The sequence below is a fragment of the Podarcis cretensis genome, assembly GCF_951804945.1.
Source record: "Podarcis cretensis genome assembly, chromosome: 6".
In the NCBI taxonomy this organism is placed as follows: domain Eukaryota; kingdom Metazoa; phylum Chordata; class Lepidosauria; order Squamata; family Lacertidae; genus Podarcis; species Podarcis cretensis.
This window is the reverse complement of record NC_137175.1, coordinates 68,240,783-68,268,308: the sequence shown is the minus strand read 5'-3', so window position 1 is coordinate 68,268,308 and position 27,526 is coordinate 68,240,783. Positions and strand designations below refer to the sequence as shown.

Below are 27,526 nucleotides of genomic sequence, written 5' to 3'. Positions count from 1 at the left end.
AAAAAAAAAAAGCTTATAGAACGGCATTGCTGCCCAAAGGCTGAATGCCCCGATTTATTTCGCTACATAATGAGCTATAGCTTATACACACAAAATACATTTTCAAGGCAAAGTTAAATCATTTTTCACTCTAAGTGTCATTATATTGCACTTCATTTAAGTAAAAATAACAGTAAATGTATAACTTGGCAAGTGTGTGGCCAGGGTCAGGTAGAGCTTTTGAGACTTTGTACTGGGTAATTCCAACAGTGCAAACCTTCGAGACAAACTTGTATACTATATACCACGTTTCTTTGCATCACTTTCAGTCACAAACAATATCAGAGGAAATTCACGGTATTTCCACAAATACATTTCACTTCGCCTTTTTCAAAAATATATATATGTTGGGATATATTACATATAAATCCAGTGACGGTTAAGCTACCTGCTCCAAACATATGCAGTATCTTTTTTCCACAAGCAATTCTTTCCATATATTTTTTAACTTCCCTGAGTCCATACTTAACAACATTGTAGATTTCAGGTACTTGCTAAAAAGAAGAGAAAGAAACCAAAGCCGAAGCCGAAGCGATGGCAGCTTTCCTTGAGGGAGAAAACGGCAAAAAATTGTGCTCACGTTAAGAACGAAAAGGAGGAAACTATTGTGCTTTAGCTTCCAAAATGCCACTGGCTGCCGTGTCCCCGCATCCACTAACAAGGCCACTGGAATGCCTTAGGGAGTCGGCTCCAAGGTTAACCAAAAGAAGATCGGTGTGTCGAATCAGCAACTGCATAAGGTCTTCCGCTAGGTTATCTATAGTGGAGTACCGCACCTTTTCAAAGTCAAAAATGTCTTTCAGGAAATAGAGAACCTGGTCCTGGTAAAAACAAACACAAAGCAAATTCACTTATTTGTTATCATTGTCAGGCTCCGAGATTTATTACAGAAGTATTTCTTTCTCGTTTTGCCTGCTTTTGGGTTTTGTTTTTTAAATCGGTATTAGTATCAAATAGATAGATAGATAGATAGATAGATAAATTTTATTGTCATTGTCCGTATATACACAGTATACACAACAACGGAAATCAAACACCCAAGACCGGATTCACATACACATTTGCACGTATCTCCAACACTCTCATCCTATTCAGACATAATCTATTAAAACATACATAATCCAGAATATAACACAACCTATTAGAAGCATAGCATAACCTAAAATTAGTGGCAACGAGCTCTCCTGGTGTAATGAAGCAGCATACCTTGAAGAAGTTGCATAATTCATACAGAGAATTCCTGGGGCCAAGGAAGCCCCATGCCAGAACAGGGCTGATGTGTTCACAAATAGCATAGAAGTGTGCAAAGAAGCCATCAGGAACCTGGAGAGGTAATCAGCGCAGAAAAGGTAAATCACTTCCTGCTTCCGCGTATGAAAAACTGTTGTGTCAAATGAAGACACTAAAGGAGAGGGGAGGCTTCACTTTTATTGCTCAGCAAGTGATTCACCAGGGCCAAGTTTCCCAGGGGCAGAGAATCTAGCGCCCTTCAGATGTTGCTGGAACTATAACTCCCAACCATCCCTGGCTAGCAGTTGGGAATCCAATGAAATCTGGAGGAACCACAGCTCCCCCCCCCCAACTCACCACTTGTCCACACTATTTTTTAATAAGTTTCTAAATATACCAATTTATATTGTGAAATAAAGTCATACCAGCTTTCACTTTTGATTTCTTCATAGGTGTACAAATATTCCTAATATCTAGGCACCCTTGCCACATTATACATATATAAACTTCTGGACACAACAGAACATAGGACCTTCTCCAGCTACCTTAAAATGGACAATCCATAACCATGTGATCCATTTTCATTTTTATGCATTACAGTTTTTTGGGGAAGAGTGAATAGTTGTTCTTTTACTGGTTAATAGAGAATTAAAGTTATATTTAATTGGATATTCACCATTAGATGTCAAAATGGCAAACATTATCCTATTTCTGGAGCCCCCAGTATGGCACCTATGGGCACCACTGCACCCACCAAGGCCCTCTGCCCTTCTCAATTCTTATCTTGCGGATTTTACAGTGTCGATAAAATGAGGCGGCTCCTTCTAAAAGATCCCTTCAGATTTCACTGGATGCAACATTTAACTAGTGGAATCATAAATTTGTCTCCTGGGAGGGCTGGGTCATGTCCATAGTAGCTGTATCTCAACCACTGTCCTATTGCCATAGCACCCCAATTTAGCTTCGCTGAACAATAAAAGCTGGCCCTCGCATATGATTCCCACTTCTCTCTTCACATTCCTAATAATTTACCCAATTATATATGTTACTTGCAAATGAGGGTATAGAAATTTATAACTATGCTGGTTTAGCAAGTGGCCTTGCAAAACTTATAGCATAGCATTACATGCCATAATTTAGATACCCATACCTACACAAGTATTTTAAAAAGTAAAACATGTTCAGATGTCTGATTATCATCTTCCAAAGCAACTACTCTATTCCAAACTTAAAAATGGAAAGCATAATGCTGGTGGTCAACAAAAGAGGTTTAAAGACTCTCTCAAGGTGAATCTAAAAACAATGTAGGATAAACACCAACAACTGGGAAACCCTGGCCTGCGAGCGCTCCAATTGGAGAACAGCCTTTACCAAACGTGTCATGGACTTTGAAGACACTCAAACTCAGGATGAAAGGGAGAAACGTGCTAAGAGGCAAGCATGCTTGGCAAACCCTCACCATGATCAACTCCCGCCCGGAAACCTATGTCTCCACTGTGGAAGGACATGTGGATCCAGAATTGGCCTCCACAGTCACGGTTAAGACCGTGTTCATGGAATACAATCTTACTCGGCTACGGGTGATCGCCAAAGAAGACCACCCATACCTACAAAAGTAATTTAAAAAAGTAAAACCTGCTTACCTTCATTTGTTGCTTTTTTTGTTTCAAAACTGACCAGCAGCTTGAAGCCACAGCCTAAGAGTCAGAAGAAGAAGAGAAGTAAGGGTTATACCCAACACTATGTGCCCAAGAAGAGCAAACTTCCACTTGCACAATGAGACTTCACTCTCCTCTCCTCCCTACCTGCACTCTCTCAGAATCTGCTCTGGTGGAATTGGGGAAACCTATGAACATATTCTTAGGGTGAATGGACTGCCGTGGGGCAGGGGGAATAGAAGATGATGCAGGACCTTTGTGCAAGCCGACATTCATTCAGTGTTCGATTCCACCCTAATGTACTTACCTATTTAGAAATATTCATTACATAAAACCAGCTGGTAATTTTCCTAATTTTGAAATTGTCTTATTTTAAGTTTAAGGTTTTTAAATTACTATTGGGTTGTTGATTGTCAAGTTGACAGGCTCAACTTATGTTAAAATAAGTATAGGAAAAAAGAGGTCAATGGCGCACCTGCATTAGTATTAGCAGGGAAAGTGTGATAATCAAGGAAAGGTAGGATCACAACCAAGGGGAAAAGAGAGAGTAAAAGACATATGTCCATGTCAATCACAGAAAGACTTGTGCATTTTTAATGAGGTGCACGATTTCACACACAATAAAAAAAACACTATACACACAAAGAATGAAAGTGGGAACCTTAGCAGAGACATAGGACAAGTGTGGGCTCCTCCTCCTCACACAATTGTTAGTATGACTTTGCTTGAAAAGCTCAAAGTTGGACATATTCTTGTTGCATGCAAAACAGCTTCCAGTCGCAGGAAGCTTCTGAATCAGGGTGCTATTCTGTTGGACCGTCAAGTGAAATCAGTAGGATCAGGATCATATGTGTGTGTCTGTGTGTGACTTCTGCTAAATTGTCTCTTAGCAAAGAGAGCTGTACTATAGTTTCTGCAGCATCTTGATCTGGCTACATTTAAAAAGGCAGGAAGCTGGGTTCAAAGGGCAGCTCAGCTGACACAGTACAACTGTTCTTATGCTAGTTTCCAAACTCCATGGAATGTTTCAGTATACTAAAAAAGCAGCAATACTTTGGTGCTTTATACAGTGCTAGACCAAATCAATCAATCTATCTCTCTCTCTCTTTCTGCTTAGGAACTTTGTTTTCTAAAGTTAGATTACTTACTATTTTGTACATAAGTTTGCTAATAAGGCTTTTCTTCTTGGTCTGCTAAACTCAGAAATGTGCATACTTTTAGTCAGTTTTAACTGCTCCAATAGCAGGCACCCAGCTATGTAACAGTTCTTCTTGCCAACTTGGCGAAGCGACCTTTTCGCCAATGCCTTCTGAAATCTATAGCTTTAGTATTATGTTATATGACTGTAAATAAATCCTTTCTGCTTTTCATATTTTAATAATATTAGAGCTTAAATGCAAGCCAAAATCCCCAGCGCATTTAAATGCCAAAATATGTTTTAAAGCCAGAAGTATTTGCAACCATAAAAACAAAGAACAAACCACATACTTTTGTTTTGACCACACTGTTAAAAAACCCCCAACACACTCACTTAAGAAAAAAAACATACTTCAAATAGTTTTTGACACAGCTAAGCAGTTTTGTCCTAATAAGGATTGGAATAATACAATATACAGATGGCAAAAACTTTTGTCTCCCATAGGGCATAACAGAATTTGAATGGAATGGAATGCTACTTCAGTACTGGGAGGCAAAACGCTGACAAAATTCCATTGAGAAAAAGTCTGTCTCTATGTGTCTATCTAATCATATATCCAACAGGAGGGGAAAACAAAACAAGATATCAAGACAAGAATAAAATGCCCTTTTAAAATGCGTTGGGGAGGGAGGTTATTGGGTTGTTATTGTTTTTATTATCTAGTTTGTTTTTTTATAGGACAGGGGTATAGGACGGTATACAAATTTTAATAATAGATAGATAGTTTTATTCCTTCCATTTCCAATGAGTCCAATGAGAGCTGGTCACCCTCAAGTCCTATTGAAGTTAATGGGTTTTGCAACTTTAACTCTGTGCTTAAAGTTGTCATTGATTGAAGATCATTATGTATAACTTTCTCAACAGGGATTCCCACGTGTAAACATCATTTTCAGCATTTTATCCTCCACAAATCTGCCTATTCCTCTTTAAAAGCCATCCAGGTTGATGGCTACCATCACCTTTCATAGGAGCAAATTCCACAGACTTGTCTATCTTAGGTTGCAGAAGTATCTGGTCTCATGGGGTTCATCATAGACCTGGAGCATTAACCACTCAAGAGGAGAAGATCCAAGCTGTAATCCTAGTGAACTGACAAAACTGATCTCCAGCTACCATCTTGAAAGATCAAGTCAGTTTTACACCAAGGCAATAGCTGAAGGATTCTGTTAGCAGAATATTAAATATTATTCACCATAGCAACTCTGGGGGGGGGGGAGCCAGCAGCACTTCTCTCAGATATTGGGACATACCTATGCATACAATAGCAGCCAGAACCCATTAATCCATGTTGAAACAGGTCCACTGCTGGCACATGACACCAGTAAAAATGCATCACATAAATAACAGATTTTCTGCTGAGCGCAGGAAGAAATATGCCAAGTGAGCGAGAACCATTTTCTTCTGTGGTAGGTGTGTCCAGAAGTACAAGGTTTTTGGCTGGAGGTATCATATGAGATTCCGGGACGCATGCTTGCGCTTTTAATAATTACAGATCCCAGGGGGATTCCCCCCCCCCCCAATGACTTGATGCTACCAATGTTTGCTCCTCACATGGCCAATCCCTGGAAATTGTGTGCAGTTTACACTATTAATGGTTGTTTTCCTAGGCTGTAGCAATTGGTGCTTTGTTGTTTAGTCGTTTAGTCGTGTCCGACCCTTTGTGACCCCATGGACCAGAGCACACCAGGCACTTCTGTCTTCCACTGCCTCCCGCAGTTTGGTCAGACTCATGTTTGTAGCTTCGAGAACACTGTCCAACCATCTCGTCCTCTGCTGTCCCCTTCTCCTTGTGCCCTCAATCTTTCCCAACCTTCAGGGTCTTTTCCAGGGAGTCTTCTCTTCTCATGAGGTGGCCAAAGTATTGGAGCTTCAGCTTCAGGATCTGTCCTTCCAGTGAGCACTCAGGGCTGATTTCCTTCAGAATGGATAGGTTTGATCTTCTTGCAGTCCATGGGACTCTCAAAACTGGTGCTTTGGGACCACCCAATTCATCACAGCAGGTGAGCCTAAGATCTAACAGTGCAGCACACTTTTGTAGAAATTTTATATAATTATTTTATAGAAATTTTGTGCCATACCAAAAATATGGTACCAAATATTTGAGGATCGCTATACCATCCTAAGAAGGAGAAGGAGAAGAGTTTGGATTTGATATCCCGCTTTATCACTACCCTAAGGAGTCTCAAAGCAGCTAACAATCTCCTTTCCCTTCCTCCCCCACAACAAAAACTCTGTGAGGTGAGTGAGGCTGAGAGACTTCAGAAACGTGTGACTAGCCCAAGGTCACCCAGCAGCTGCATGTGGAGGAGTGGGGAAGCGAACCCGGTTCACCAGATTAGAAGTCTACTGCTCTTAATCACTACACCATACTGGCTCTCCTACATCACGCTGATACTTACATAGATGTCCTGGGTTGTTGTTGTTTTATAAAATGTGAAAGTCAGCAATACTCAGCAATGGCACTCAACATGGAGTGGCATGATGACTTGAAGGAAGTGGTATCTGAGAGCTTAAAAAGCAGCGTTTCTAACAAAGTTTCTGTACTCGCAGTGATGTGGAATTATTGCAAAGAAGGCTGGACTTAATGGATCTTAGTGTGATCCCACATGGCAGTTCTTTAGGTTCTTAAGCAAGGCTGTATATTCAAGATAACTTCACACATGTTAACTATAAACAGATCCTTAGAATGCACTGTTGTGTTGCAAATTTTACACATACTGGTAAACTACAGGGGTCCTCATTCCAAGAAAAGACCATGTAAGATAGCCTATTCCATAGGTGGCCCAATTGCAATCACCCTGGCCACATGCAAGGGTGACCTAATAGGTTTGGAGGTTCCAACATATGTGATCAGTGCAATGCAATTTCTTAAAATGACATGCTTCATCTGTGTAGTTTAAGGTGCCATTCTTCATTCATTAAATCAGTTCAGACTGTGAAATGAGGTGGCAGTTATTCTTCAAACTTCACTGCTTTGCACTTCTTGATGGGTGTCTGTGTCAGCTGAATCCAAGCAAAACCAGTGTCTATGAATGCATGTATGCTTGCACAAGTCTTGTTGTTAGTCACCAATCATGGAGTGGAACCATTTCTTTTGAGAAAGTAACTTTCAACAACTACTGAACAGATCTCTCTGTGACACGAAGGCCCAGGTGGGCAAATTGGATAAAGCAGGCACCCCCAAACTCAGCCCTCCAGCTGTTTTGGGACTACAATTCCCATCATCCCTGACCACTGGTCCTGTTAGCTAGGAATGATGGGAGTTGTAGTCCCAAAACAGCTGGAGGGCTGAGTTTGGGGGTGCCTGGGACAGAATTTGCTATATGTATTTTTAATGGCTTAGATATGTGGATAAAAAAGATTAATATATTTTCACTCTTGCAGACATTTCCTTTTATTATACAAAGTACTAAGACTACGACTTGATCCAAAATATGCGAGTTTCGTGGCTAAATTTTATGCAGATTAGTTGTCTGCAGAAAGCCAATTAAGGTTCTTGCAGGTATGAATCACAACTGCTTAATGAGTAAAAGGAATCTGAAACAGATTATCCAATCATAATGTAATTTCCTCTAAATTTAAATACTGCTCAGAGGAATGCAATCATTAAGTTACCTGTCCAATATTCTGCAACCCCCATATGAAAGCATGGAACCAAACAAAGCCACTTACAGTTTCTTTGAAAGAGGAATTCAGCCAATTGTTATTGACCACATTTTGTATAGACATAGGTGGATTCTCTAAATCTTCAAAGGAATCCATTAATACGAAGTCCAGAACAACATCATAGAAATTTAGATGTTTCACCTGCAGAGCATCGGAATATTTATAAAGTTACTGACCTCATTTATACAACTTCCAGGTCTATAATAATAGCCTAAATGACACTGGGGGAAAAACAACAGATTTTAGTGAAATTGTTTAATAAACTGTCTAAGCAGACAGACTAAAGTAATAAAATTGACACCCTGAAATAGAGACAAAATAAAGAACAATAAGGGAATTGCAATTGTCTAACCAGGGAGAGATAACATTTACAAACTATTGAACTAATTTTTTATAACACATACTTACTCCCCAAGCAGCAAGCTCCATTTCAGTATTAGCCCAATGATCAGACTGCTCTAAGAAAGAGATCATTTCATCAAATACTTCCTCAAATTTCTTTGGGTTCTGTGGGGGGGGGGGAAACCAACAAGCAGGAGACAAATTATGCATGTTTCTTTAGTACTTAATTAGAGATAATAATTGCTTCCATTTAGAGCCTGAGTAATCTAGAAAGACTGGCTTCAGTCCAATGCTCTGAAGAACACATGGAACTCCTTTGTGATTCATTTCAACTGGAGCAGCTCTGTCAGCACAACTGGAATGTTTATACAGCGCTGTCACTGAAACTGAGATCAATGCAGATGCTGGACTGCACCTTAGCATATATAGTGACTTGAATGTGTTTGTAAGGACATTCTTGTTTGGACAATCAAAATCCATGGCTGCAAACAATTACAGAACGTACCACCTTTCAGAATCAGGTCTGCCAAATATGAATACTTGCTGCTTACTTCACAATGAGAGGAGGCAACTACGGGGAAATAATCATGTCTACTCAGAAGTAAGTCCTATCAAATTCAATGGGGTTTATTCTCAAGGCAAGTGGCATTAGGATTATAGCCTGTGACCATAAAGCTTTCTTGAAAATTAAATCCACCATACAAATTAATTAAACAAAAGTGTTTACCTTTCTAGCTCTCATGATTAGCGCGCACAAGATTTTTCTTCCACTTTCAGCAAGAAATATTCTATTTGCGGTGTTGGAAAAGATTACCTGTAATGGATCACTAGGTATTACCCATCTGAGATCACTTACATTCTTACCTTGTCTTAATAAATAATAAAATTTTGTACCCCGCCAATCTGACTGGGTTACCCCAGCCACTCTGAGCGGCTTACAACATTTCTTTTAATTCTATCAACCAGGGCTTTTTTTCAGCTGGAACAAACCGAAGGACATTGTCCTCTTTCTATGCTCCTCCCGATGGAAACACGCAGATGGGGACAGATATACCTGCTTTAACTCGTTTACATACTATCTTCTCTTGTATATTATTTACTACAAAGCTCGATGACTAAGCTCTTTAGCGGTGAAATGAGCACTGAACCACTGGTATATCACAAGTGGACTCTTCATTTACTGTGTTTGCTATTGTTTAAGACAAAACCTATTTGAGAAAGAAACTACTTTTGCCATTTTTATGGACGTTTAATGTTTGTTTACCGATAGTTGCCTTGGTGATATTATCTTGTGTCGATTGCAGAACTCAGTTGCTATTATAAGAGAACAAGGGAGATGCTCATGGTGAGTTCTGGCACCTCTTTTCTAGAAAAATAGCACTGCTGCCAACCAGTTCTCCCTGAAAATAGCCCATTTTCCAAGCAAACTTACTTTGAAAGGTTTCGAGGATACAGACAGAGACAGATAGAGAAGATGCTAATGGCAGAAAGAATTAGCTATCAATTGTGAAATACACTGGTAGGAAACAAGGCCTCTGTTGCTGGCGTCCTCCCGATTTATATACATAGAACTTAAATAGTATGTGACTAAGAAGCTATATTGAATACAACCCCATATAACAAATCACAATTACCCTTGATGATTGGGCGGTTTGGCTGATCTGTTAGAAAACCTACTGCCACAGGAGTTTTGTGCCTATGTGGTATGGAGGTCAGCCTTAAGGAGCTGATTGAACATTTACCTGAAAAGCTTGGCGGATACAATGGAGCTTAGCAAGAAAGTCACTGTCGCCCAGACACTCCAACGTATCAGTCCTATTTACAGAGACAACAACAAAAAGGCACTTGAAACTTAACGGTTGACTTGCTCTTTAACTCAAGTCAATATAAAAAATATTGCATACAAAGCACTGTTTTGCTTTTAGAAAATGTGCAAGTAATATTAGGGAAAGCATTTAGTACCGTAAGACTCGTGAATAAATCTTGCCCTCTTCTGCCAGGTGCATAGCCTCTTCGTATAATGGGCAATGGCATAGCGAATCCAGATTATAAGAGTTGCGGCTCTCTTTGTGTTCTGCAAGCTAGAAGAGGGAGACCTTCTCAAGATCAGCTGGCTAACATCCTGAAACACTTCCACCAATATCAAGAACTAAATGCCCTTTGTGTTATTTCTATGCAAGATCCATCTCTTTCGACATTAGTTAAAAGATAAATTTCCAGTACTGCAGCTTGCAAAGAAAAGCCACAGTGACACACTGGGACAAGGGCCTGCTGCTGAATCATGTCCCCGAGGAGCAGAAATGGATAGCTGGCATCCATGCAAGGCAAGCCAGAGCTGAGGGCTACATCACATAGCTTGTCACTTGAACGCTAGCCCAACTAACAGTTTGCCTTCCATAAGGCAAGAACTTTCAATGCATCTTCCATTTAAAACGGACATTCTTAATGTGCAAAGCATGGGAAAGAGACTTTGTAATCATATAGTATTAAAACGGTCTTTAGTAGCTGTTGCGTCGGAGTAGCACTTTGCAGCAACAGCTGAATGCTTGTGAGTGCCCAACTGCTTTTGTGGCACATTCCAGAAAAGCCAAGACATGCAAGGAAGGGGAGAGATAATTTACAAGCCACCTTCTAATTATATTTTACCAAGGGAGGGATTGCAAACAGAATAATAGGATTCTAAAGCATTTTAAGGGAGGGCAGTTAAAAACTGAAAAGAAAACTCACACAGCAGCATGTTTCATGATGGCAGGGACTATGCAACCCCCTCCCCACAACCCACAGGTCCATGGTGCAGCTCAGTCATGTGCTGTTGCAGAAACACCCATAAGAGAAGTTTAATATGCAGCAAGCAAAGCCAAAACCAGTGTTGTCAAGGAAAGTTGTCAGTCAACAGGGAAAGGGCCCTTCAAAACCACTTCAGCGATTTCTACAGGAACTTTGCATTACTGGTACATGTAGTCCTCCCAAACTTACATTTCATACAGCCTACAGACACCAATATTAGTTTTTGTTACCAACAACAGAAATCAGTTCCCTTAAACTCAAACTCCTTAAACTCTTCTATTTGGTTTCTGCTACTGGGTGTAATCAGCAGCAGCACTGCCACAATTTATTTCTAGAATGTTTTAACAGGCATTATGTGCTTCACATTAAATGAAAGTTCATGGTGTTGCAGGAGCCATGTATTTTCAAGTGGCAGGCTGCAAGCAATGCTTTCATTTACAGAAAGCACTTTTAGCCACTCCCAGAGCGGCTTCTGTAAGGCCAAAGATGAAAAGATGAGGGAAGAAGAAAACAAGCAAACTTGGGCATCGATTTGTACGTTCGCTCAAGAGAGGGAAATACCTTGCACAGAGAATAACCCTCTGCTGCCACAGAGAAGTGCAGCAAAGCCCTCTACTGCTTTGGGGGAGCATGGGGCACCCTTTGCCACTGTGGGGAGGTATAGCAGGATCCCCTGCCGCAGCGGGGAGGCCCAGCAAGGCCCTCTGCTGCTGCAGATGTGTATAGAGATAGCCCAGTGTTTGGAAAGGAAGGCTGCAGTGATCCAAAACCTGTTTACTCTGGAGCAGAATATATCCACTGATAACATGGAATGGGGTATTATTTCAGTAATACAAACTTTGGCTGAAATCCTAAGCATGTTCCCCTGGAAGCAAGTCTCGCTGAAATAAACTGAAGTTACTTCCCAGTAATGAGGTTAAGGATTGTGATCTAAACGTCAAAGCATTTGCGAGTCCATTATCTATGAGGTTAATTGAAGCTATTTCCGCTAAATCTCTCAACATGCATCCCAATTAAGGTAAAAGTGTACCATTGTTTCTGATGCAGGAAGATTAGAACGCTGCCTGTTGCACTGTGTAACTACTCCCATTTAAGATCCTTTAAGTGACTGGCCAGGCTATATTTGCACAACAGCACTTCAAAATCCAACTCTCACTCCAGGATTCCTGCTATGAAGGGAAGCTATCTGAGATCTGGGCTAGATGTGCTCCTTACAAGCAGACAAAAAGTAACATTATCCCCCAACTCAGCCCTCCTTCACCATCAGGCATACAAACCATGCTCTAATACGAGTGTTCTGTGTTGAATAAGTGGCAGATGACATCCAACACACAGCTGTCTCAGGCTAAAAATGAAAGGAGTGGATGCTGAGCTTTCGATCAGTTGGGGACTACAGATTCCAGAAGCATGGTGGCCCAGGGCCTCCAAAAAGTGTCATACTTCTTGGCAAGAAGTTATTAAAGCAGTGCTCACCAGAGTATGCTCATATTGCCTTTCTGGTGAATTCATGAGAATATCACTTTTATCCTCACTTCAGACACTACAAGCTCCCTACATGGAAAGAGTATAGGGAAAAGGATGGAACCTGTGTACCTGTAAACATTTCATTATGTGTGATGACTTCATGCATCTTTTAACTGTTTATCTACCCTTTTTTAAAGTGTCAGAAGGCTACAATCAGTCTGCAGACCACTGTGCATTTGAATGCATTTTTCGCAGATATTCTACTCTAAGAGAAAGTCATTCCTGTTTAGCAGAATTCAGAAGTGGCATGATGGCTACGCAATAAAGCAGCGAACACTACTTCCAACATACCTCAGCAGCTGAAACAAATGAATCTGTTGATCCAATGCTTAATGTATCCCGCAGGCTGAATTCTTCGGTATTATCCTTTACAGTGATATCGGTGTCTTTATCTTATAAAGAGAGAGAAAAACCTTACATTAAAACACCTTGAGGATTTTCATTATAGTGCCAGCTAATGTTGATGAAAGAGAAAGGGTTGGATCCAGACTTCCCACCAAGTAGAGTTTCACAGGACACAACCACTGGAGAGGAGAAGGAAATGAGGTTTTTTCCCCACCAATTCCCACCCACCTCGGCTCTGCAGACTCCTGTGGCCCCTGAAAATACATAAGAGGCTTACAAAAATGAGCTAGGAAAAGAAAGTTAAATAGATGCATGGCAAAATTATGCCAACCTTATGGCACAGTTCAAACCACAGACAGTAGGTAGCAAATATTTCAATGCACAAATGTAATGTCTGGCATACAATAACTAGTTTATCCAAAGGCATAGTGACAAGTGCACTTCATTACAGAACGCTTTTTTCTACACACACACTGTTTAGGACAGCTTGAGAGAAGAGACACCAGCACAATGAAAGCTCCAGGAATGCACAGCTGCTTGATACACCTGCCGCCCAACTCATTTTCATGAAGCCCAGAGCATAACAGCCTGAAATACTGGCTCTCTTATATGTTTCAACGTACTTATTTAAGAAACCACAGTCCTTCTAGACTGCCTTGTCTTTAGGTGTTGCTGGATTTCCTAAGTCAATCAAAGAGTGAAATTATTTACACTTTAGCAGGGAAGCAGCCACAGGCTTTAGCTTTAATGCACAAAGCCTGAAGCTACTCAAGAATAAAACCGCAATAGAAGATTGTATCAAACCTTAGATACAAGGGTGTTTCTCCCTACCCTGACTTACGACTTTTTCAGCCTAAGTACAGCGGTACCTTGGTTCTCAAACTTAATCCGTTCCGGGAGTCTGTTTGACTCCCGAAATGGTTCGAAAACCAAGGCGCGGCTCCTGATTGGCTGCAGGAGCTTCCTGCACTCAACTGGAGGCCGCAGAAGCCACATTGTACATTCAGCTTCTGAAAAAACGTTCACAAATGTTCTCTAATTTACGATTTGATCAAGCTAATGCCCCCGTCCAATGATTACAGAGTTATCCCATTAGTGTCTTCTACTTCAGTTTATATATTCCAAAATACTGGAGGATAGAGAAACAAATATGCTCTCTTTTTAATGTTCCAAATTACCTATTACCTCCATCACCATGAATATACCTATTGGTTTACAAACCAATTTTGTAAGGCTAACCAACTGATCCTTTAAAATTTACCTCACAGATGTAGAAAACGAAGTTCCTCAGTTTACCCACTCGCTTTAGTTCTAATTCAGTTGTACCTAAAGAGTATATTACGTTAATTTCTAATTGTTCACATTAATTGCCACAAAGATACACTCTCATGTCATAAAAATGGGGCTCTCTCTTAGTCACAAGGTCTCCTCAGCCCTTTATGCCCTCACAGTCCCCATCATTCAGCTGAAGAGATGCTATTTTAAACTTCCAATATGTTTACTTCAGATGAAGCTTGTGCACACGGCGCGCATAATCCCTGCCACCATCCCTCCAAACAGCAGCACTGTCAATCACGTGAAAAAGTGGTGGACCGCCAAGAGAGCCCCAGTCCTTGCTCAAACACAACACCAAGTGTGCCCTTTGCACCATGCTTTTTGCCCCGTCACTCTCACAAACAGCTGGCTTTTGACAAGGCAGTCTAGGAACTCCCACAGTGGCTCTGGCTCTGCGCCCCCATTGGTTACAAAAAACTCTCGTTCCAAATTACAAGCTACTTTATTCTCAGCAGGCATTCCTGAAGAAAAAGGAAAGTAAGCTGATAGTGGAATAGAAAACATACCACACCTGTTGTCCTTACAAACGGGCATAAAAGCAACAAAACAGATCCAGACAAAGTATAAATATAATGTAAAATGCAATGTATTGAGAGAGATTTCTTGTTGTGTTTGTGTGTGTTAAAAAAAATCAATTATGCACCTTATTTCTCAAACACTGAGAGCTTCCTTTCAAACACATCTAATTTGGGGTCGTATATTTTATTGGGCTGACTGTTTTTCTCAACCATTACAATTCCCCCTTCCTTTCCCTTTCCCCTTTAAGACAGAGGTGGCTCCCATAAGCTGGAGAGAGCCTGGTTAGCCACCCCTGCTTCTACCATCATGGTTGGACAGTGTTCTCGAAGCTACCAGCATGAGATTGACCAAACTGCAGGGGGCAGTGGGAGACAGGAGTGCCTGGTGTGCTCTGGTCCATGGGCTCACGAAGAGTCGGACACGACTAAACGACTAAACAACAACAACCATCATGCTTCAGGTAGGAGCATCCAGAAGCAAACAAAAAAAACCAGGGCATTCTCAAGAAAGCATTTTCTTTAGGCGCCTGGACCAAAACATGCCAAAACCCTTCTCCCCAGGCCTTTGGCTAAGTAAACAATCTATGGCCTTTTAAACTGGGGGGGAATTGTTTTTGTTTGTTATGATAGTATGTATTTTTTGTGTCTTTATATTGTAAACTGTCCGGTGATCATTGGATGAAGGCATTATAGCAATTGAATAAATATGAAACCTACAGAAACCACTCTGCTATCTGCACACTCTTCAAAAAAATGCCATCTTCTTCAAAAAGTGCCCTTGAACAAAATGCTTCTGTCTCTCCTCTTGGCAGCCTCTATCACAATTAAAATGGCCAGCCAGTTCACGGTTCCCAGCCCACCTGTTCTCAACAGCCAGCTTCCTCTTTGGGCACAGCATCATTCTGGGCACTATGCCAGGCCATTCCCCAGCTTTCCCAGACTATGCTGAAAGCTCATGTCGCCCACTGCCTGCCACCTCCTGGATTGAAGAGAAGTGCTGGGGCTCTCTGAAAGGGCAGACTGGGAAAAATAAAAATCGGATTAGGAACCCACTATCTTTCTGTAGCCGTAACATGAGTCCTGTTGAAATCAGACGAAAGCTACATCAAGTCCCTTTCCCACTCTTGTCCCCCATAGATGCATAAATCCATTGTGATTAGTAGCCTTAGCTGCCAGGAATTTGTCCAATTCATGGACAAATTTGTCCAATGTACTTGTATATTTTTACCTATTCCCTCTGCTGCTTGACCTGTCACACATCCTATGGCAAGGATGAGGAACCTTTGGTCCTCCAGATGTTGACTGGTCTACAACTCCCAACACAGGCTGGGGTTGATGGGAACTGAAGTCCAACAACATCTGGAGGGCCATAGGTTTCCTATCACTGCATTATAGCAACCCTCAGAGAAACCATGCTATTTAATTGTTATAGCTGATTAAAAGCTGAAATTCATATAACATAGAAGGAAGACTTGATTACATTCTTGGAGAGCTTTCTTATCATGCTATGTACATGTAAAAAGTCTCAGTAAGGATCAGTCACAGTAATGTAATCTTTGGAAAATAAAACTTAATCCACTTGCTGAAAACTAAGTAAGCGAAAACAAAGTGGAACAAGGTGTAATGATTAGCATTTTCTTTCTCCGTGCTTCACAGAGTGTGAACAAAATCAGAGAAACATTTACTCATATTCTTCATCTTTTAGGAAAAGCAGGACAAGTTAATTCCAGTTGGTTATGTCATAGAAACACAGAAGTTCATAACAAAAAAAGGGGGAAAGGAATATTATATAACTTAATCTAATAACTAATTAACAGATCTGGGATGCAATCCAAGTGGTAAAACATGTGTCTAACATATAATAAATCCACACATCAAAATTCTTTTGGGAGGGTTTCTAACCAGCTTTTCTGAACACAAGTTTGAAAAGCTGTTTGGGGAATTGGATATAACTTTTTTAAAAAAGAAAGAGTGGGAAGAGAAACATAACACAAAGCACTATTTCGTTGTATAATTGCTCACGCCAATTCCTCTAGATTTACAAAGGCTATTCTAACAGGAAATCCTTCTGAAAAACGCAGGTGCACATGCTGGTATGCTGATGTATTAATTAGTATATAGGAGTATCCACTACTCTGAGACGTCAACTAGCTATTACTATGGAGAAACATGAGCTTGTCTCCTAAGAGGAGTTAAACTTACGCACACTTCCACTCCCCACAAAAGCCCCTGAAAAAGCCGCCCTGAAGTCTGATCCTTTTGAACAACATGCGATGGGGCACACGGTGTGTGGCTGTGGGTGGAACTGTACAAAATTAGTCTTAGATTTTGTGTTACTGAAGTCCTCCAGCAACCCATTGAGTCTCAAACCACATATCAGTGCCATGGTACTTTTATACTGGTGAAAAGCACAAAGAAGGCAAAATTTAAACTAGGACTGCTGCAATCTCATGTCTTTTTATCAACTCAATGAGGTACAGGGATGGGGATTCTGGGCTCTGCTCCCATCAGCCACCATGGCCAATGGCCAATGATGAGTTGGGAGTCCAGTAGAACCTACAGGGCTGCTCATTCTCTGACCCTTCCTTCGAGAGATTTTTTAAAGAAGAGATTCCCTGGTTTGCAATCAGTCCCTTTTGTGGCTTTCTAAACTTTGACCTTCTTTCCCTTCCCACTCATCCATCAATACCTTACAACAACAACAGGAAACCTCTTTTGGATCAAGCACCACCTTATCCCTTGGGCCAACCCTTCAGGGGCTACATACCAAAAGTGGAGATGGTCTCGTACACTTCCCCTTACCAGCAATAAGAGCCGAAAAGCAGCATTTGGATTTTTCCAAACCAAACTCCCACAGCAGGTGTGTGATCTTCTGAGGAGACTCCAGCAGGATTGCCTCAGTGCCAGTCTCAACAATTAGGGCTTGAAGAAAGCTCCCCTCAAAGGCAATAAAATGTGTGTTTTTCCATTGCAAAAGTGGACACTGTTGGCACTAGGGAGGGAACACAGGGCAAGGGGAGGACAAGATTAATCCTTTCCTCCCCAGCAGTACCTTCCTCTCCAAAAATGAACCCCTGCGCTGGAATTAGGCTTATATTCTTTTGTTATTATTAGAAACCATTTTAAAAGCCTAATTTCAGTGGGAAAAGGCGTTGGAATAAGGAGGCAGTGGCGTAGCGCGGGGGGTGCAGGGGGGCCGGCCGCACCGGGCGCACCATTTGGGGGTTAGGGTTAGGGGGCGCAAATCCGCGGGTTAGGGGGCGCAAATCCACGGGTTAGGGGGCACAAATTACTTGCCTTGCCCCGGGTGCTGACAACCCACGCTACGCCACTGTAAGGAGGGCACACTGTGGGTCATACAGAGGCCCCAAGGTATGCACGCACCCCACACTCCTTCCTACCTTAGCACAACCAGCTTTTTAAAACACACAGAACTAAAAATACAAAACAAAGTGTGACACAGCAATATGTGTTGTGTTAGAAATGAAGTAGGAATGCGAATTAGGCTTGGAGTCTAAAGTAAGTTTAAAGTTGGCCATAGGTTAGGGACAGCCAAATAAAGCATTCCTATTTCTTTCCCAATGTGTCAGAACTTTGGAACTTAATGGAACAACGTTGCTGTGCGATTAGGACTTAGATAAATATTTCACTTGTCATCACATTCAGGAAGGAAGTCAAGATCTAAAACAAACAAAAAAGCTTTCTTGCACTCATTTGTTTAGTTTAGCCTTATTAAGACTCAACATTACTGCTTCCTAGTTGCAACTGAATTTGGATCTTGCAACAGATAAGCACAAACAGATGCAGCTGTCTTATTATTGTCATTTCGCCCCTTTTCACCTAACCTTGTCTGCACACTTTCCCTCTTCACTACTGGCTGCGCTGTTCTGATGTCATGGAATGTTCATTAACATTCCAGCAACAGAAGTTGGGAAGATGCAAAATTAGTATAGCCACTTAAGAGACAGGTAGGAAACTTGGTTTGGCTTCAGGAAAACATCTCAATTGCAGCATATGTATCCTGCAAGAGAGCCCATATATAGGGTGATCAGGTCCATGGAGGTAAGAGGCTATGCAAGCAGAAAGTTACATGTTATTTCTAAACCCAAGTAGAAAATCATCTGAAGCTAAAACACTTAAGTAGAAAAAAAAAGTTGGGAGGCGGGAGAAGTCTCGTACCTAGGACCATACCTTGATGTTATTTCAATGCAGGTTAGTTTTTCAGAACTTTGAAAATTTTCAATCACCCAGGTAGTTGTGTTTTAGTTCACTATATTCTTTATTGTGTTTTATTTATACACACACAACACACATATAAGTACACACACACAGAAAATAGTGTACAAGTTTAAGTAGATTAAAATTTTGGGTTAACATTTAAACTTTGCTTTTCTACTGAAATAAAGCAGTTTACAATGAAAAGCAAAAATATATAAACTCTTAAATTATATATTCAACATGACAATGAACAGAAATAATGTGTTTCATCTCTTGTACTTCTTGCTATCTCCAGCAAAGCAGAATTTCTGGAACATAATTCATATCTACGATATATTGTCATTTTGACACTGCATTAAGAGAAACTTTTCAGTGATAAAATTTGCTATTTCCTGTACCATTATGGTGACCCATACCAAAAAACCCCTGTAATTGTGAACCATAGTAGCTAAAGCAGTTGTGCCTAATCCATTGTAGTGCCTTTGCAGCAATCACTTGATTGAGCTAATGACAAAATAGTGACCTTCAGAGAAAAAGTTAATTTCACAGGAAAAGTTGGCTTTTTAAAAAATGAGAATTCCATGTAGTTTTGAATTTAATCTTCTGTAGCCTTCTTCCAATTTCTACGAAGGTCAGCATGCACAGGAAGTATAGGTTATTGTTAAGCCCCTAGTTCTCGGTGATTCTATGATGAGGAAGTGTCAATTTTCATGTCCCAACTCACATGCCTATCTTTAAGCTGTGACTAATGTCAATGACTGACGCATATGGCGTCAGAAGAACTGAGCACATGCTTTGAATTAGGAATCCAAATAAAACTCAAAGCATTAATATAGTTCTAACTGGTCTATGTTACAGTGATTAACAGCTGAAGAATGGCAAAGTTATCTTGCGATGCTAAGTCATTTGAAGTTAAGCTCTAGAAAGAGACGTAGTCAGTTTACATTCTAACTTATTTTTGTACATTGGAAGCTACTCGAAAGGCTATCCCACATTGAAAATAAATATTCAGCAAATAGATAACACAAGAGCAGTAGCACAGGAAGAAATCAGTACAATTATCTCTTCTCCATAGTAATTTACAGAAGCCTCTGCTGGATCCAACCTTACAAGAGGGGACTTGTGAAAAATTTGCAATCGTTATTATTATTTTGGGGGGCGCTGAAAGGGGTAGGGGGCCTCTTTGCTCTTGAACAGGCCTTAAGATAGGGAAGGAGGAATCCAAGTCCTTATCTCCCATCACAATAATAAATTATATCCAAGAAATACCCAAACCTCTCTGCTCATGAAGTATTGTACTCCTGAAGCAAGTAGTATGATTAAGGTTCCCCTCCCCCCATATATCGTGATCACTTTCAATTCTAAATGCTTTGGATCTAGAGAAGATCAAGCGAAAGTCTGGTTATCCAACAAGAGGGTACACCAGCCCTCTGCTACCTTTGGAATGGGGCTCAAAGACTGCAGCAGGATGGCTGCCTTGCACAAACAAAAGAGCTTTTTCACATCTCCATATTAAAACCATTTTGCTTCTTCTTGCAAGAGGAGACCTTTCGTTTTGGGCTCAATATACAAAAACACCAGGTTAACCCCCCCCCCCAGTCTCTATGTGTTTTCTACCATTGTGAAAGGTGCATAAATACATTTATTTATTTATTTAACACATTTATAAATGGAACTTTCACCCAAACACGTCCATAAGCGTAGGCAAGTACTCCTGACTGGAAGCCCCGCGACACAGGGGGGCAAAGCAGCACTAGATGTGTGGGGGTGCCCTAAGCGGGGATACAAATAAAGGGGATTTGTAGAATGACCTGCCTCCCCTGCTAGTGTTATGCTTTCTTTTCTTTTCTTTTTTACTTTTCACACCTAAGGACATCAGGAACTGCATTTTCTTTTTCTTTCTTTTTCAAGTAGCACTGAACTTCTATTTGTGAGGAGCTAATTAATGGAACTTGATCCACCACCAGTTCTGACAGAGAAATTACAGGGAGGGAGAAAGGATAGGAAGCCAATAGGTCCTTTTTCATTTCATCAGCCAATACATGTGTAATACACACGAACACTATATCACTTTTCAACTGGTTGGCCAGGACCAGCTACCACTCAAAGTATGATCTAAGGTGAGCTGCAACAACAGTACTACCACCATACAAATACGCGGTAGAAAAATACAAAGAAATGGGCTTCAAAATGGATGCTGGGGTTAAAGGTGATTCCTGGGTCTGAAAAGGATGACGAGTACCAACAGTGCACATACCAGTATCTATAACAGCCTCATTTTTAAGGACCAGCATACCTTTGTCCTGAAAATATGGCAGCTATTCCTTGGTTGTTGTTTTTAATTTTAAAAAAAGACTCAATGGTTAGTTTGGGGGGTGGGAGAGCTGTTGGATACAAACACACTTTCTCCTCTCTCTAACCCTCATTTTCTGACCTACACCATCTCTGCACAGCAGTCAATGTGCATTCTCTAACAGAATCAACACCTCAGCTATCTTTTCCCTCTTTCCTGTTCTAAGACTTATTTTGGCAGATTCCTCCTTCAGACAAGAATCTGAGGAAAACAGAAGGCCTTAAAATACTGTATTACTTTACATCTCAGCTCAACCATAATATTACCTAGTCCTTCCTGCCAAGCCGTCCTCCCATTATTGTGTCTGAGGTTATGTTGCTTTTGGCACAGTTCAGCTACTGAAGCAGTCCCAGGAAACTATTGCTAATTCCCGACTCCCTTTCTTCAACTATTCAGCTAAATATTCTATGGTTACAAAGCGTGAAGCGCAACAAAGGTAGGTGTGGTCGAGGGTCTGTATGGTCCTTTATCCAACAAGAAGAATTTTAATGAAGATTTGAATTCAGAGAGAGAAATGTAACTGGTTTTTACTTGGCACACAAAATTACCGTATTTTTCGCCCTATAGGACGCACAGCGCAGCTCTGCGCGTTCATCGGGAGCGGGGCGCGAAGTCCTGCTCGGCTCCCGGTGGCTGCGCAGAGCTGCCTGCAGTCCCGGGCTCAGCGCAACTCTGTGCGGCCATCGGGAACGGGGCGCGAAGTCCTGCTCGGCTCCCGATGGCTGCGCAGAGCTGCCTGCAGTCCTGGGCTCAGCACAGCTCTGCGCAGCCATCTGGAGCGGGGCGCGAAGTCCCGTCCGGCTCCCGATGGCTGCGCAGAGCTGCCTGCAGTCCTGGGCTCAGCACACTTCTCCCCATCGCCAGCCCCACAAGCTCGGGGGATAGCGGGGAGGCGGAGCGCGCCTTCCCGCTGTTCCCCGACCTGGTTCTTCCAGCCCCGCACCTGGGGGGGGGGGAAATAAATTTTTTTTTCCTTTATTTCCCCCCCAAAAAACTAGGTGCGTCCTATGGGCCGGTGCATCCTATGGGGCGCAAAATATGGTAAGTACAGAGAAAACATCAGTGACTGAGGGAAACACAGTCTGTGGAGATAATTTGGAGATGCTCAGGTGGGGATCAAAGTCTTGTTGGGCAGACAGCCCTGGAAATTACGACTTTCCTTCACTGAAAACCTAACAAGACTTATACATTTTGCCACATTGAATTGACTATTGAATATTGTTTTTTATATAAAAGTGTTTATCTGAGCTGTAAAAAAAAAAGTGTGAGGAAAAAATATTTTTATATAAAACAAAACCTTGTGGTATCCAGCCTACTGTGAATCTAAAAATACTTATGGGGGGGGATGATTTTCTATTTCAAATCTTAGAAACACAGATTAAAAGAGCCAACTGTTTTAGGTTACAACATTAATATGACACTCAGGGCAACAATAATATGCCATTATTAGTATTCTGTTTTGCCCTTGCATGCTGCTTCAGCATTCTCTACTGAAAGGCTTTTGATTGTTATTTAGCTCTCTCTATACAATTTCGTCATCTTTACACACCAGCAGTACTGTACTGTGAAACATATAAATTAATTTAACCCTTTGAAAACTATGGAAGCTGACAGACTCTCCTCAAGGAAGAAAAATTAAAAAGGAAATTGACATCCAACAGCTGCTATGCAGATATATATGCCAATGTATATCAGTGTGATTTCTAACCTCAGAGCTGACATTGAAGCCCCTTTCTATGTTCTGACTTACAGTAGCAGGTGTTGGGGGGAAAATTAAAATTAACTAGCAAGTTCCCAGGAACCAGGCTTAGAACAGGATTTTATAAAGCCATTGGAAGACTGACCTCTGGTGGCATCCGTGCCATCAAACTCACAAATCAATATTGGAACGAACACAAATGTCATGTTTCAGAGGGGAAACAGTTTCTATCTATAATTCAAACATGCAATCAATCACCCCATTGCCAAGTTATTCATTTACACCATCTTAAGAATTGCCAATAGCTTTGAAAATGGGTCGCAATCTTATCTACCATACAAATTAGCAGTGGCAGCATGCGCCTCCAACTTTAACGCCATGAAAATCTAGAGCTGGACAGTTGCCATTATCTTAAAATGCACACTTTCCAGGAACAAGTTGTGACCAATAACTCTACTTGGCAACAGAGACAGTGCTTTGCCTTAGTTAGCTCCTGGGGATGCAGAATACATATGGCTGCTCGGCTTCCCAATAAACCTGATGTCATGAATTTAATGTACAATGCTTCCCCCTGCTGCTGATGCTGCTAAGTGATTTGGGGCAGGAAATGAGTGTTGATTTGTTTCAACACACTAGCATTTCTGAAAGTATAATACAGTGGTACCTCAGGTTAAGTACTTAATTCGTTCCGGAGGTCCGTACTTAACCTGAAACGGTTCTTAACCTGAAGTACCACTTTAGCTAATGGGGCCTCCTGCTGCCACTGCTGTACAATTTCTGTTCTCATCCTGAAGCAAAGTTCTTAACCTGAGGCACTATTTCTGGGTTAGCGGAGTCTCTAACCTGAAGCGTATGTAACCTGGAGCTTATGTAACCCAAGGTACCACTGTACGGATTTCTGCCTCACCCTTCAATCAATTTCTCATTGCGGCTTTCTATACTTATCAGTAGTTTTAAAACAAACAGTTTGTGATTATTAGAGCACTTTAAAGTCCTTCATATATTTTGTCAATAATCTTTGCAATAACCCTGGTATGTAGGCCAATAACAACGCATATTTTGCAGAGGGGGACTGAAGACTAAATATCTTACTTCAGGCCACCTCATGAGTTAATAATTGAGCTGGGAGCCAGAAGTCTCTGTCAAGAAATTCTACTCAATATTGACCCAGAGTAGAATTCCAACTTATAGTTAGCAGAGTAAAAACTTAAAACACGTTGCAGGATTCCCAAAAAATAGACCAGAGGCAATAAATATTTCATCCAGTAGAGCTTTACTGCTACTGAAGGCAAATGAGCATAATGGTCACAAATCCAATACATTCAGGATTGGCACTGTCCATAAGAAATCCAGTTGCAGCAGACTTAAACTTACAATAACTTATAGCAAGTCTAAACCTTAACACTAAGCATACTATGTACAGAACACCACACCATAAGGAAAAGAGATAGAAAGTGAAAGTGAAACCCAGGCTCCTTCTGGCCTTACTTTTATAGTCAGCATGACCTTGACTGAAAGAAATCACAGAACCAGTTTAAGCCAGCTGTACTCAGCTTCTCTGAAGGTATAACCCAAACATCATGAACCTTCTGCTTGCTTCTTTCACACAGAGAAGCTTCCAGAAGCCTTGTGAATTAAGCAGAATAGGAAAGATCTCTACACATCAGATCAATACTTTCTGCACTATGAAATGCAAACTGTCTCACCTCACACTCATAGACACACTTCAACTTTCATAATCACACATCCTTCAGTAAATCAGTTATTCTGAGATACAGCAGTATTTTATCTTCTTAAAATATATTTGGTGTCCCCCAATTCCAAAGTTTTCTGCATTATCTACATATATCACACAATGAAGCAATTTGTATTTCAAGTTTACAGCTGTTATCATGGAAAACATACAAAGCTTCTAGGCATGATTCATGACCATCCTGGCATCCAAATACTAACTTTGATATTTTTTAGGTTCTAACTGAGATATGCCATAGTGGTAGAGCATCAGCTTTCATGAATAAGGTCCTTAGTACACATAGGACTATAAATGTCCTCTGAGACCAGGGACTGAGGTGCTGGCAGTGAGTGCAGACAGCAATGAGCTAGATGGACCAACTGTGTGACTCAATATAATGCAGTTTCATTTGTTCTCAATAGCTCCACGCAACCTTGCTTTTTACAGAAACAACAGACTGGCACTAAGCAATCTCAGTCTTCTAAAGTTGTGGAAGAAAGGGTTCATTTTGGGGCAGAGTGATTTATTATAACAGACTACCAGCAAGTCTCTTCCTGCCACTGCAGTCAGTTGTACAGAAGTACTTCAAAAATTGAAGTTGAAAATGCCAGCGCGGTACAAGTCTGACTTGCAAGCAAGTTCAAAGATGTTATCCTTTTACCTATTCGCACATGCTGATGTGGCCAAGGGCAGGCAAACTGCTTGATCAGACCTAGCTTACAATACAGAGTTAGCAAAGTAGCCACATTCTGCTTTGCTATGTATTCTTGCACAATACATAAGAACTAAAAGCTCTACTTTCATGTCTCGCTGATCATTACTGTGCTTTCTAGCCAAATGCAAGAGCACCCTTTACATCAGGGACTCTGGGTCTATATTCAGTCCAAATATGTAGACGTGCGGATTAACAAATCACTTTACAGGCTCCTTGTGCTACTACTATGAGCCGGCAGCTAAACCAGCTTTGTGGAACTGATCCTTTGTACAAGAGGAGCAACTAATTTCTCATTCCCCTATTTCTGCCTCTTCACCATGTCCCAATAAGTTTTCAAGACTAGCAGTCATATATTATCAAGAAACACGCAAATTTAAAGCCAAGACAAACTCACCAATATCATTGGCAAAGGAAGCAGGATCAGATGCCCCAAGAGAAGCCTCAAATTCTTCTTGAAGACGATAAGCTCTTTGGAGCAAGGATTCAAGCTTATGAATGAATTCAGCACTAATGATATCCTGCAAAACAGAAGTTGCAGAGGGCAAATACGTTCTGTCACCAATATTTTATGCAGCTCATGGAGATTCTGAGATGCGCAAGGATCAACAAACACTTTTTTGGTTATTATTTATATCAAATATTTATACTGTGCCACATGCAAAAATCAGCAGGAGCTGAAAACATTACCTAGAACAGCAACTAACTCACTTCAGAAAAACTAAAGGTGCAATTTTATGTATATATACTTCAGATACCCCACCCTGGAACTTCCACATAAACATGTTTGCAACTGGGTACAAAAAGAGAATTTAAAGTATGTGTGAAATTCATGCCTTTCAGCAACAAAATACTTAGGGTTTCCATCACTGGACATATAAAGATCACTGTACAAATAACTGCCTTGTGAAGTTGGCTAGTTGTGCAAATTTTGTTCTTATCTCTGCCTCTACCCCACCTGTTTTCTCTAACTCTGGCAAGGGAGGAAGTCCATGGAGAAAGAACTACAAACTATGTCATCTGCCTCAGCAAGGTAGCTGCCAGTCTGCTGCTTCCCATCTTCGTGGGTCAGGAGTAAATTGCTTTTCTTGTGCTTCCACTTAGGTACAGAAGATAGGGGGCAAACACCTCCCCAAATCCCAGGCCTAATTAAAGAAGCAAAGCGAAAGGCAGATTGGTACTTTGAGAGAATAGGCAAACACTTTAAAAGTTAACTAACTAATGGAAGAGGGTCCAACCAATGAAGACTCGGTGTGCAGCATGCTGAGATGGCCAAAGTAGGGGATAAAAGAATATAGGGATCATCTTCTAATGTTATCCTATTAAGGCCATGCCAGTTCATCCTAACCAGGATTTGCAATGAGATAATTTTGAGACAGTTTTGTGTAAATTTTGATTTTAATAGTACTGTATTGGCCTGAATATAAGCCTCACTTTTTTTCCAAATTCCGACCGTGAAAAGTTAAAGTGCGGCTTAAATTCATGACCTTACAAAAATGGGCTTTTACGATATCGCTGCTGAAACAGACATACAGTAAAATGGAACGGGTGTGAGTGCCTGTAGAATTTTAAGGGAGCGGTTTATATTCAGGTATCATTGTCCCCCCCCCTTGAATTTTAAAGGTGCATCTTATATTCGGGTGCAGCTTATATTCGGGCCAATACGGTACTATGATATATTGAAAACGTTTGAAGGAAGAAAGGCACTGAAGAAGAAATAGGTCACTGGGGAAGTAGTTGCTCATATTGCAGGCATTCAAGAGGCTCACAGAGTTCCTCAGCATCATAAGAGTTGGAAGGGTCCCTGAGGATCATCTAGTCCAACCCCCTGCAATGCAGAAATATGCAGCTGTCCTTTACAGGGATCGAACCTGCAATCTTGGTGTTATCCAGGTTCTCTTGAATAATTTTAGCTTCTTTGCTAGAAGCTGGAGTATACTTTGGAATTTTAACCAGAAACAGGGGAAACAAATTATCTGAAGGAACAGCAACTCATTTACTTACTTCTACACTTTCTTCTGCAATAGCATCACCTGCTCCAAGTTTGACGGCGCTACAGTTGGCTTCATCTTCCGCTTGCCTGTTACGAAACGTCAGTGCCTGCTCCCATCGGCGAAGAGCTTCTTCAAATAGTTCCATTCCTGAAAGAAATGTTTACTAATGCAACAAC

At 41.0% G+C, this 27,526-nt stretch overlaps 1 protein-coding gene across 4 annotated transcripts in view; it reads right to left on the bottom strand.

Moving 5' to 3' along the window:
* Positions 1-27,526, bottom strand: part of MIGA1 (mitoguardin 1) — a 36,990-nt gene continuing 9,464 nt past the window's right edge. For all 4 annotated transcript variants that reach the window (XM_079981952.1, XM_079981950.1, XM_079981953.1 and 1 more), the window contains exons 6-16: positions 27,361-27,497; positions 25,754-25,877; positions 12,736-12,836; positions 10,096-10,214; positions 9,876-9,948; positions 8,861-8,947; positions 8,200-8,298; positions 7,798-7,932; positions 2,913-2,966; positions 1,246-1,362; positions 1-860 (exon numbers count right to left, since the gene is read on the bottom strand). In XM_079981952.1, the coding sequence (XP_079838078.1) occupies positions 642-860; positions 1,246-1,362; positions 2,913-2,966; positions 7,798-7,932; positions 8,200-8,298; positions 8,861-8,947; positions 9,876-9,948; positions 10,096-10,214; positions 12,736-12,836; positions 25,754-25,877; positions 27,361-27,497 (1,265 nt within the window). In that variant the 3' untranslated portion in view covers positions 1-641. The remainder of the gene's footprint in view (positions 861-1,245; positions 1,363-2,912; positions 2,967-7,797; positions 7,933-8,199; positions 8,299-8,860; positions 8,948-9,875; positions 9,949-10,095; positions 10,215-12,735; positions 12,837-25,753; positions 25,878-27,360; positions 27,498-27,526) is intronic.